General features: G+C 42.4%; 1 protein-coding gene across 3 annotated transcripts in view; it reads right to left on the bottom strand.

Moving 5' to 3' along the window:
- Positions 1–1492: 1492 nt before the first annotated feature.
- Positions 1493–12403, bottom strand: part of LOC119171960 (cell adhesion molecule 3) — a 73865-nt gene continuing 62954 nt past the window's right edge. For all 3 annotated transcript variants that reach the window (XM_037422873.2, XM_075892747.1, XM_075892748.1), the window contains 4 exons: positions 7106–7283; positions 5705–5803; positions 2493–2581; positions 1493–1715 (listed from right to left, as the gene is read on the bottom strand). In XM_037422873.2, coding sequence (XP_037278770.2) covers positions 5718–5803; positions 7106–7283 — 264 coding nt within the window. In that variant the 3' untranslated portion in view covers positions 1493–1715; positions 2493–2581; positions 5705–5717. The remainder of the gene's footprint in view (positions 1716–2492; positions 2582–5704; positions 5804–7105; positions 7284–12403) is intronic.

Below are 12403 nucleotides of genomic sequence, written 5' to 3'. Positions count from 1 at the left end.
ACCACATTTATACGCCACGAGGAAACTAAACACGATGCTGAAGCACGCAATCACTTTGTTACGCAACTACATGAAACGGAGACGGCGTTTCGGCAACGAGGACGTTTTTTTTTACACCGAGCACACTGTGAATATACATTTTTAGTGACTACACTGAGAAGCAAGGCTGGAATTATTCTGCGCTTACGCAAGTCTCCATTTCACAATCACTCTTATTTGTGGGGTTGCGTTTCTGTTGTATTGGGGCTACCTTCGAGAAAGAGTTGTATTTGGGGACAGAGACCGGAGTCGGGAGGTTTCAGGGCACCTGCCAATTTGCTGTCAAGCTGCGTTCCCTTGTGTACAGGACCTTGACTGGCAATCCGCGCCTACAACGTCATTTGCATGCCAGAGTAAAACACGTGAATGAGTTTTTTTTGTCTGCAAAGAATATTGTTGCGTATGGAACAGAAGTGTCTCATAATTCAAGGTGGTCTGAATACAACAAAATTTCCTGGAACCTTAACAGAAAGATGTACTTTTTTGAAGTCTGTATAAACGAAGGTGTAAAGTGCCCCCTCTCCCCTCCCCCTCCCCCCTCCCCCCCCCACTTATTTCGCCTAGCGATCGGCGACAAGCAGCTTTTTCCCGAATTTCCCAAGCTGTCACGGTCTGGCGCAACAACTGCTTGTTCTGTCATAGGCATGCGATTGTAACTTGAAAGCAGCATTGAAATGTTTGGCCATGTGACTAAGCTGAATAACAAACGTTTCGACTGTTTGTGCTTCGAAAAACGTTTCGAATTTTCCATGGCAGTGTCTCTCCGAGTGGAAAACCAATAGATGAGAGGGAGAGTTGTGGAAATAATACAACGTAGTCTGATAAGCGGTACCTATTCTGCCTCAGGACTTTCAGCTCAGTAGTTTAACTTTAGAGGACTTATTTCACCTCTTACTGAATGATATATTTGGGAAAGTTTTCACCATAAAGAATATTTTACGTTTCTTTATTATGAAATAGCGAGATACTTGCCCAAAAAAAAAGCGTACAATATTTCTCGGCTATTAAATAGGTCGAGCATATTGGACAAAAAACTTAAAATTAAATATCAAGCTACGTTCTCACTGTAATACCAGAGCGTTACGACTTTTCTACATATAAGTAGTGTGTGCATTCTGGTGCGTTGTGTTTACCACAGGACATTACAGTGGACGTTACTTGAGTTGTAGTCGTCATAAATAATAGCTCAAAACAGACAAATTGCACTACTAATGTTTTTCATGCCTTCTTGTGTACTATGCACCGAATACAACATGGAAGCAGCAACCACGAAACCGGGTTCATTTGCGAACACGGAAAAAGCGTTTGCCCTGCAGTGGGAATGGTCAGGCTGATAGTGATGAATGATAATGATTTACACATTGTGCAGCCCTGTCTCCACTTGCAAACACAGATGTACTCAAGTTTATGTTCTACAGCAAGTAAAGTAAACACAAGGTTGGCACATGGGCGGTAACCTTCGCAAAATACCATAGATTTATTTTTTTCTATTTATATGCTGCTGGACGAAACCACTGTAGCTTCTTTGGTAGCTTTCATGCGTTGTCAGCCCTGTTGATTGAGCTCAAGCCCCGAACGCTGAGGAATCTTCGGGACCGGAGCGATGCCTTGGTTCATTCCTGCTTATAGTAATCGGTCAATATTTCCGCTCTTGAAATTTGAAAAATGAAAACAGGCTGTAAAGAAAAAAAAAACAAAGAAAGAGAGAGAAAATCAGTCCTTCACATGACTTGCACAGTATCCAGTTATTAGCTAACTCTTGCCGGTTCTTATTGAATACTTCACAATTATTAGCACAGCTTGTAACGCGGTGTCTATTAAGTAGCAGTATACGTTTAAGAATAAATGACCAGGACGGCGCTTCTTGGCAAGTGATCATTACGACGAGCAACGTTAATATTCTTGAAAGTAAGTTTCTCCCGTACCAGTTCTTTCATATATGGGGTGTTCATTAGAAAAGTTCACATTGTGACCTAATTTGAAACTGTATAATAGATTTAATGAACCCCACGAAATATTCCACAGAAAGATGGGCGAAATTGTATCTTGTGCTCATTCGCATTTGTTGTTGAATGGAAAATAATAGTAAATACCTACAGCGTTCGATGCATCTTCAAAGTAGCTCCTTAATAACACACAGAAAAACTGAGAGAAGATAAGAGCGACTGGGCATCAATACCTTGAGGAATTCAAGAAATGAACTCGATTCGTGCATACTTGCAGACAATGCACGGCGGCTTTCAGATTAATAGCACTCTTTGGACATCTCTTAATTTCTCTCGAACACGTAGTTGGAGACTTCTGGTAGAAACAATGTGAATCTGTAAGCTTAACTGGTTATCTTTCTCAGGCTGTTGGGCTTTCAAAACAATGGATCCTATCACACCTCACAAAACTCGCAAGTTTCTAGCTCTCGACACACATATAATACTTTATACGAAGGATTTGCTTACCTTTACAATACATTTTCATCAGCCTCCGTTTTTGAAGTGGTCCCCCTTTAAGATGGCTCAACTTGTTTTTGTTTTAGAGTTGCTATGACCTTAAAACATCAAAAAATAAAAAAGAAAACGTGATCATACACGAGGAATACTTATAGACAAAAACAACGACAAAAATTACGAAATAATCGGCAACCGCTATTGCTAAAGCTTCACACACAGCCAAGGATAATTTAACCAAATTTGAAATTTGGCGACATGGTGCATATCTATGAAATTTCGACCACAGAAAACATGACATTAACAATCACAGGAGAGAGACAATAGAACAGGGCCCATCCTGTTTCCTGGTCTTGTGAATGGATCTCAGATCATAACGGACAAAATTTCAAAGCGCAGGTTGTTGGTAGATATAGGATGTACGTACACAATTAACCCAGACCTGCGCAAATCAGAAAGAAACTAACATACAACATGACGATCCCAGACATCAACACAGAGGAATCCAGCGTACAACATGGGACCAATTAAAACCACCTACCCGAAGTTTTTACTTCACACAAACTTTCGGGCCATCGAGTGACTCGGTAATCCGGGGCTGATTTCCCAGCAACAGGGCCCTAGTATGCGTTCTATTCAAATGTCAGCTACCCATGAACAATGAGGGGGAGACATGCGGAGTCACCCCCGGCTGGCACGTTTGGGTGACGGACTACCCAGACCGAAAATCTAATTGGGAGGATGATACTTAAACATCCAAATACCAGCGAGTATCAATGGTAACACCGAACTGATGACAAATTAGTCAAAATAAAATAGAAAAAAACAATAAATCCTTTCTTCTTTCTTTTTTCAACAATTCTAAAACTGCCCCACCGCGGTGGTCTAGTGGCTAAGGTACTCGGCTGCTGACCCGCAAGTCACGGGTTCGAATCCCGGCTGCAGCGGCTGCATTCCCGATGGAGGCGGAAATGTTGTAGGCCCGTGTGCTCAGATTTGGGTGCACGTTAAAGAACCCCAGGTGGTCCAAATTTCCGGAGCCCTCCACTACAGCAGCGTCTCTCATAATCATATGGTGGTCTTGGGGCGTTAAACCCCACATATCAATCAAATCAACAATTCTAAAACCTCTGTATGGCTCTCCACGGTCTCCGACTACTCGCTAATTATCTGTCCAGAGAAAAAGAAAAAGGGGCTTTGTGATATAAAAGTGCATTCTGATGTCCATATATTGTAAGAATTTTCTGTTACTCTGTATAAATTTTACCGTCGATTTGTATCGACAAACCGGGGGTCCCACTACAGTCTCTGGCTCTGGGACCCTCGTCTGTATATCTTAGATTTTGTACCTTGTTTTAGGAAATAAAAACTTGAAACTTGAAAAAATAAACTTGAAGGGGCGGGGAGAAAAAAGGGGAAGGAAACCCTTATGACGGTAACACTTCAAGAAAATAACAATAACCCACTCACTTGAGTGGGTCTCAAAAAGTCAATGCCGGCCATGTTCCAATACTGTTCCGAACAATGCCTTCAAATACCTTACCATGGAGGCACACCCAAAATAAAAACGTAGATAAAAATGTACTGAACCTCAGAAACATAATACAGTGTTCTCGGAAATATGAAGAACATGAAACTTGAAAGTTTCCTTCTGAGGAGGAGCGGGACGGAAAGAAGGAGCAACCCGAGGGAGATGACACATGCTATACAAGAGCATAGTTGCATCATTTCTTGGGGTCCACCACGATCCCTGTTAGAGCAAAGATTATCATACAAGAAAAGATGGAAAAAATATGATAGCAATAATAAAAAAAGGGAAAAGAAACAGATAACATCACCATAGGTAATAAGAAAGAAAAAGTACAGCTCAATGCCCTAGACGGCGACAGCCTGCGATGAACAGAATAACGTAAATAAATGTCATGCTAATACCCCATGCATTATCCGTCCAGGCTTCCAAATGTTATAATTAGCTAGAAACACGCATAATACAAGAAAGGCTCTAAATAAACCGACCGAGAAATCATGGGGCAACATAATAGGCGTTTCAGAACAGTGTTTAACATGTCACAAACAGCCTTCTGTCGAGCAGGAGGAGGAATTGAGAGTAAAGATCAACTGTGAAACAAGAGACAAGGATGAACAAAGGAAGAGCCAAGCACAAGACCCAAGAAACTCAAGAAGAAGTTTCTTAGTCAAGACAGAGGGTACTCGAACGAAATCAATTGTATAACCACATATTTTATTAAAAATAAATCCCGCTGGTCTGCTCGCCTGGTTCCCCTGTCTGGAGAGCGCTGATAGTATTTCACACTTTCTTTCATAATATCCCACGCCACCCCTATTCCTTTATCTTCTCTTATACCCTTATTTTTCAAACCAACTATTTAGCGCAAGCCCTGTTCATTTTATTATAAATGATTTACGCCTGTTATACTTCGATGGTGCTGGCTGGGGTCTTTATGTTTTTCTTGAAGTCCCAACATAATTCCTGTTCTTGTGAATGTGTTGCTTTTTGTCGCTGAAAATTTCCATTGGCTCAGAGAATTAAAGCAAACGAAAATGCTTTTTAAACTGTAGATGCACGTTTAACAGTGCTTAACTGCTGATCCGTTGGTCCCGGGAATCCCGAAAGCGGCGGGTGCATTTCAACAGTGGCGAAATTATAGAGGCTCGTGGGCTTAGATTTAGATGCACATTAGGAAACAACAGGTAAAAGATATTTCTGGAGTCCTCCAGATTACCTCTAATATTCATATTGTGGTATCGGAACGTAAAACTACTACAGATATCAGTATTTAACTGCCCTTTTAAACTCTGCGTTTTGTATTTCCTCCATCCTTAAACTCGGCAGACAGGCCTCTTAGTACAGGAATACTGATTGCGCAGTACCAGCCACGGTGGTGTAATGACTAAGGCACTCGGCTGCTGACCCGCAGGTCGCGGTATTGAATCTAGACCACAGCTGCCACATTTTCGATAGAGGCGAAAATGCTTGAAGCTCGTTTGCCTAGATTTGGGTGCACGTAAAAGCACCCCGGGTGGTCGAAACTTCTTGAGTCCTCCACCACGGCGTCTCTCACAATCATGTGGTGGTTTTGAGACGTTAAACACAGACAATTATTATTATTACTATTCATTGTGCAGGAAAGCTTCATGTCGCGTGCAAGGCTTCTGCAGCTAGATTAGGATTTCTGTAACCAGCATACAATAAGAGAACTTGCCTTAATGTGAGTGTCAGCTTCCGCCACTTCTCAGTATGTCAGAAAGGACTAGAGATAAGCTCATGCATGTTGGTAGTAGCCAGTGAAGTCCTCGCCTTTCTGAAATGACAGAGTGAAGACACACGCTTATGATATTACAAAAATGAGAAGCGATGTTGAAATTCATTGTCGCGTTTACCTTTTAACTAAGAAATTTGGGCTTCTCGTTTTTAAGCGCTCGCATGACTTTGAAAAAGTGCGAAATTTAAAGGAAGCTCTCGGCTTGGATGCGTAACCTTATCTGTGATTATTTATACCATTATTGATCAAATATTTTAGAAATACAAAATTTCATTGGCAGTAGTGCCCATTGTGCGAAAGAAATTAGCCCATTGATGTCTTGTGGTTTATTACACTAATTGTTGCATGCTAATTCCTTGCTGAACATCTCAAACAATGTGTGGATTACAAAAAACGCAAGAACGGAACATGTAACCGCACCTGAGCTATTGTAATTTACAACACTAGCTTGAAAACTTAAGCAAAAAAAGGAGAAAAATAAACATAAAAAATTGTAATAAAAAGTAAATATGAGATTATAAAAATCAAACAAGGAAAAAAAGAAATGCAAATATGCAAGTAAACGCAGAAACGATCAAACGAAGCACCGAAACAGTGAATGAACAACTTTATTTATCACTTTTTAAAGGGAAGGGGGCAATAGAAAAGAGTGTGGCGGGGATGAACTACTTGAAGTAGTCCCCCCTCTACCCTCTCAGCGCACTCAAGGATGGCCTCCTGAATGTCGGGCCTTGAGCTGCGCAAGGCAGCCAAATATGTTTAAGAAAAATTAAAAAAAAAAGGTATCACACAAGCAGGAACAACCATAATGCTTACTCACTATAGCGCAGCTTGCGTGTGAGTTCGTGCATTTTTTTCGCTTTTTTGACAGCACGCGTATTCGTTATCTTTATATATAGTTAAACGAATTTCTTTGTACATACTGAAACTTTAGCGAACACACACGAGGACACAGATGAAATGGACACAAAAGCAGTAAAGACTAACAAATCACTATTTTTCAATCAGAAAACAGAATATATACTCTCTTCAGCACGTCATGATCACTGTGCATGAGCAAAAGTTGCATCGTACATTCTTTCGAATAAAACAATAAGTCCTCTAACAGATGCAGTGTAATATCACAAGTTATTCAGCAATGCAATATCTTTTTCATTCAGCGATACTGAAGGATGTCTAACGTACATGTCTAGGTCTAGAGACATACCACGCCTCTACAATGTCTCTTGCTGTCTGATTAGGGCATGCAAATCGGTATGCAGCAAAACCAACTAGCCCGTCTTTCCGTATTTCTGGATTTCTTTGACAGCGATAGCTTACCGAACGTAACGCACTACTTACCTGCAAAGGAGCTCGCCTCTGTAAATGACAAGCTCGTTTGATGTGTTACGTTGAGGAGTATGGAGGCATCATCAATGCCCTTCGGATTTCTCGCAACAAAAAGTATCTCTCCGCCATCGTCGGGGTGAACTGACCTAATCTCGAGAGACGTGGTTCTACAAAACGGTGTGTCGGCACTCTGAAAAATGAGGGTATAAAACAAGAATTTTAAATAAGCATACACATTTACTTAAACCTGCACTCAGTACTTCACATGAAATATTTGTGAATTACTAAATGTGTATACACTTCAATTGCTTCACGAACTTCTGTTCTACTTCTCGCGGCCCCGCCGAGGTGGCCTAGTGGCTAAGACACTCGGCCGCTGACCCACAGTTCTCGGGATGGAATTCCGGCTGCGACAGCTGCATTTTTGATGGAGGCGACAATGCAGTAGGCCCGTGTGCTCAGATTTTGGCGCATGGTAAAGAACCCCAGGAGGTAAAAGTTGCCGGAGCCCTCCACTACGACATCTCTCATAATCATATGGTGGTTCTGGAACGTTAAACCCCACATATATATCGATTGTTTCTCGCTGTATATATCTGTATATGATAAATCACCATTTTAACGCAATAGCGTTAGAGAGCTAGTGTCGCAGATATTCCGCCGTTGGAGTCGGCCCCGTTTGGTCCTGAGCGAAAAATCGTGTGTGAGCGAAAAAGCTCGTTATAGAGATTGCCATGGCAGGCCACTACTGTCCACGCGTGCGCGTGCGATCACACTGAAAAAGCCGCGCATTCGAAAAGGAAGAGAAAGAAGTGCTCAAGGTCACGAGGCGGCGGGTGATGTATAGTTTCGTTGCCCCTGCCATCCCTCTCTGCTTAGCTTCTAGCGCTTTCGTCGGGACCAGAGAAGAGAGAATGCAATTGCAGCATGCGACAAACCTTTGTAACTCCACTCGCACTGGACGGATTCTTGAAATTTTTGCGGCGTTGAATTCGTGAGGCAATAAGCTACTCTAGTGAATTCATTCCATGGTTACTTAAAAACGTGTTTCAGGGCCCCGTTAATTCATTTTGTTCGACAGGTATCACGACGAGAACGAGCTCATTCGGCGATTGGTAGGCGCATTTGGGAGGCATCAAACTACGTCGACAAAGGCCGGGATAGTGCAACCATCGCCGCTAAAAACACACAGGAACTTTCAAACAACTCTAAAAATGGACTACTGCGTCCATCTAGCGGAAAACATATCATGCCTTTCCAGAGGCGTTGACCAAGCAAACAGCAAACGCTAGATAATGTGCTGCCATCTGTGAGGCATTGTCAGACTCTTTATGGCCTCTGAGATGGCAAGCGAGCGGCGTGTATCTTGGAGGCCATGCGACTCTTGCTTTAGATCAAAAACCTGTATGTACCATTCGCACGCGCGCGCTTGTACAATCTACTGTGTGCGCGCGTGTGTGCGCATGTGTGTGTGTATGTAACAAAATATATTAATAAGTATGCACTAAGCGGTTAAAGGGCGCCCTAGGGACCGAATTTCGCTATCGCGTTCAACTCTTAAAGGCGAAGCTGAAGGGTCTTTTTTTTTCTTTTATAATAGTTTTATTGTGGTAATGTTTTGTGTAGTTTTACTGCTAAAATCGTGGATGTAACTTAGGCTATCAATGCCTTTTTTTTGGTGTAGTATTGCAATTTTTATGTAAACAACTTTTGAGCACTCAATTTGTATTGTTTGTTGTTCAACAGTGTTCTATTAGAAATGATGTGTCTATGACGCTTTTAGTGCTATTTTATATGTTTGTTTATATAACAACATTTTTGGCTACTTTTGCGCTTGAAAATGTTTCTCAGCTTTAACTTGTTTGCCATGTAGTTGGTCTCCTGGGCCCCATTCAAGCTTTTTGATAACAGCTTTTAGCCCAGAGGGCCATCCAAAATGTAATATTTTGTAAATTCTACAAAATAAAGAGAATGAATGAATGAATTAATTAATTAATGAAAGTTACGATGTGCTTGCAATTGCGAAAAAAAAACAAAGATGGAGGTGACCGTAAAGTGTGACTTAGGTGTTTGCTAGTGGAAACCGCACGTCACGTCGGCGTTCATGTGGCTTGGTCTGTAAGAGCTTTACTGGTGTGTTCGTTGCGTTAGTAATTTTTTTTATGTATCGTGCAGACAATGTGCATCTCAGGGGTCACGTAGAGGGAATCCCGTGGTTCAGGTCTGCTCCACAAGGTTGCACAACGATTCCTGCTTCGCGCAATTTTTCATTGACCTTAGTCGATTAATATTGATTTTCTGTGCGGACAGTTAAATTGTCCTTATTCGAAGTAAATATATACTCCTACATCGTTTGCTTATAGTAGAATAGACTGCTGCGCGAGTTGGCGTTTTATTATCAGTGAAATAGTGCGAGAAAAACGTGGACCAAAAATATTAACAGCACTTACGTAAGATAACAGCTGAGATTTTTATTGAAAACATGAAGAATATAAAGGGCAGAAAAATCCCGTGGGCATTTTTAACACCAGAAAAATATACATGTGCAATATTTGCGCATCACTGTAACCAATATCGGCTTATTGTAAGGCTTAGGAGAGCTCGGTGACACATCTATACACCTCCGGTTTTGCGAATATAGTGAGCATGAACAGGTCAACAGGCTTTGTGCAGCGCAAGAACTTCAATAATCATTATGCATTCGATATCACTCTTGAAGCAGAACCACCGATTTATATTTTTATGAGGCTGTTTCTGGCTATTCGGAGATCCAGAAGTCAGTGCTGGACCGAGAGTGCTTGGTAGTAAAAGGAGTGTAGTTTTGTGCTTGTGCCATTGAAAAAGGGAAATTCTCTATCTTAAAAGAAGAGCAAGGAAACGAGAGGCAGGGATGTTAAGCATTCTAGGAGGTCTGCCAATGAAAATCTGAAAAATCGCTAATGAAGAAGTAAAATCACTGTGGAACTCTGTGTGCTTACGGCACACGCGACTGCATGGTTGGACACGTCGCGTCGACTTCAGCCTCCGTCCGGACTCTCTCGTCCTGAGACAACGGCGCTTTGCCGACTGTGGCCGGGTGTCGCTTTCACCAAAGCTTTCGGCTTCCGAATGGGCATGGAAGACAGTGTTGCATGCGGCCATTGCGGCAGCGATAGAACGATAGAGCACGTTTTCTGTCACGGCCTTTGTTATAGCGTGCAAAGACGGCAGCTAGCTGCTGCGTTAGCTGACCTTGACGACAGACCTGTCTCAGAACAACCAGTGCTTGAAAGGCGACAAGATCTGTCTTCGAACAGAAAACCAGGGAAGGCCTTATTGAACTTTTTGCGTGGTAGTGGCTTATTGTATAAGCTATGGCACCCCAGATCACTTTTTTTTTCTTTTTTATTTCGCGCGTCCATATCGCTTTTCGCTTTCTTTCACATCTTTATTCTCCATTCTCTCTTCCCTTAGGGCAGAGTAGCAAACCGGATGCTCCTGTTTCTGGTTAACCTCACTGCCTTTCCCTCATTTTATTCTCTTTCTCTCTCTCTAGGAGGCCTGCTATGCTACTATACAGAGGGGAAATGAGAATTATTGCAGTGGTTGTAAGGATGAACTGTCTTACGAATGGTACGCTAGTTTTTCAATAACTTTTGATAATTGTTGGCTAAAGTCAAGAAAAAAAAAACTACTTGAAATTTAGAAACACTTTTTTATCACAAGATTGTTTCAACGAGACGATTTTTTTACATCTGCCCCGGCTAGTGGCATATCGTTGTGCTTGCCCCCAATACCCAGCAATAATCGTCCGCCTCAAGATCATTAAATTTCTGCTTGACATGACGCGTGCATCACGCCCCTTTTTTCCTAAGCTTTAAGCTTTTTGGGAGTTTGAAGCCAGGCGTTTTTGTTGTTGGCTGGCTAGGACATAAGAATGCGCGTTTAAGATTGAAGTGCTCTACGTGTCACTCCAGAACAAATAAGACAGCTTTAGAGCAGAAACTTTTCGTAATTTTGGCGCATTTTTCTAGCGTTATGCATGTGCGTACTCTAGAATTTAGTGTCTTATTAGGAGTAGGAAGTGAGCTTGAGGAGAGAAAAATACGCTGTTTCTGTAGGTCCTATAGCTGAAAATATGGCTCCATGGGGACAGCAACTATGTCTTCGCAAATAACTCTGAAAATCAGATAATCAACCTCTGTCAGAGAAAATCATTTTGCAATATCGACAGGATGCAACGACACAGAAGACGGCCCTGCTAGCGCTACAGCGCTTTTGGTGATTGACCGGGCTTTTTAAAGGGTTGTAGCCAGAACGTCCTTTCTGTTTGCGTTTTTCGTTTTTTCCAAAGTGCACACGCGTTTTTTTTCTCTCTCTACACCGTCTTTTTTGCCCCCTATTTCGCCATCCCCAGCGCTCGGCAGCAAACCGGATGTCAATGTTAATCTCCCAGCTTTCCTTTATTCTCTCTCCGCTGTAATCGAGGAGTTAAGCACTCGTAATTCTTGCTGTCTCAAACGCTGTGCAGTATATATTTGATATTAGGGTGCCAGTGATGCCAACTTTCACGACGTACCACCAACGGTTTGTAGCCGGCATAGCACTGGAGCGCTTCAAAGAAAACCGACAAATACGACATTTAGAACAATCTTACTTCGCATAGTGTTAGGGATTCGAGATTTAAAAAAATAAAAAAATTGGCAGCATATCCACGGAGTGAATGATGGAGAGTGGGGCGAAGCATTGGTCCGTCCATTTGTTCTTGCTTCCGTCCGTCCATGCGTCCGTCAGTGTGACCGTCCATGCGTCCATCAGCCCTTCCGTGCGTGCGTCTGTTCGTGCGTCCGTCCCTGCGTTCGTCCATGCAGCCGCCCCTGCGTCCGTTCATGCGTCCATCCATGCATCTGTCTGTGTGTCCGTTCGTCCATCTATTCAACACTCCAAGTACCACCATCTCGCATCTTTTGATCATATATTCCCCATATAGAACCACCGCCATCCAGCGGACATTCCAAGGACTGAACGAGAGGTGGCACACGCACACTTCCTTACGGCTTGCGCTTCTGGTCTACTTCCCACCTTTAACCACCTCGAGTTCATGGTATATACTTGTTCATTGTATTCATGACACTGTGGCACAACGCTCGCTAAACCTTTCTAAAACGAAGGAGGTTACGCCCAGCGAGTATGAAGTAGCAACCTTTTCTTGTCAAATAGTGCTCAATGTACACGCCAATGGCTGCTAATGGGGATTGCAGCGTGTGCGTTAACTAAAAGCCGAATGCTCCTGTCTCTCATTCCCCTTTAGCAGCCATTAGCATGTACATT

This window comes from Rhipicephalus microplus, chromosome 4 (assembly GCF_043290135.1).
Source record: "Rhipicephalus microplus isolate Deutch F79 chromosome 4, USDA_Rmic, whole genome shotgun sequence".
Lineage (NCBI taxonomy): Eukaryota > Metazoa > Arthropoda > Arachnida > Ixodida > Ixodidae > Rhipicephalus > Rhipicephalus microplus.
The sequence above is the reverse complement of the archived record's forward strand: the minus strand, read 5'-3'. Positions and strand labels throughout refer to the sequence as shown.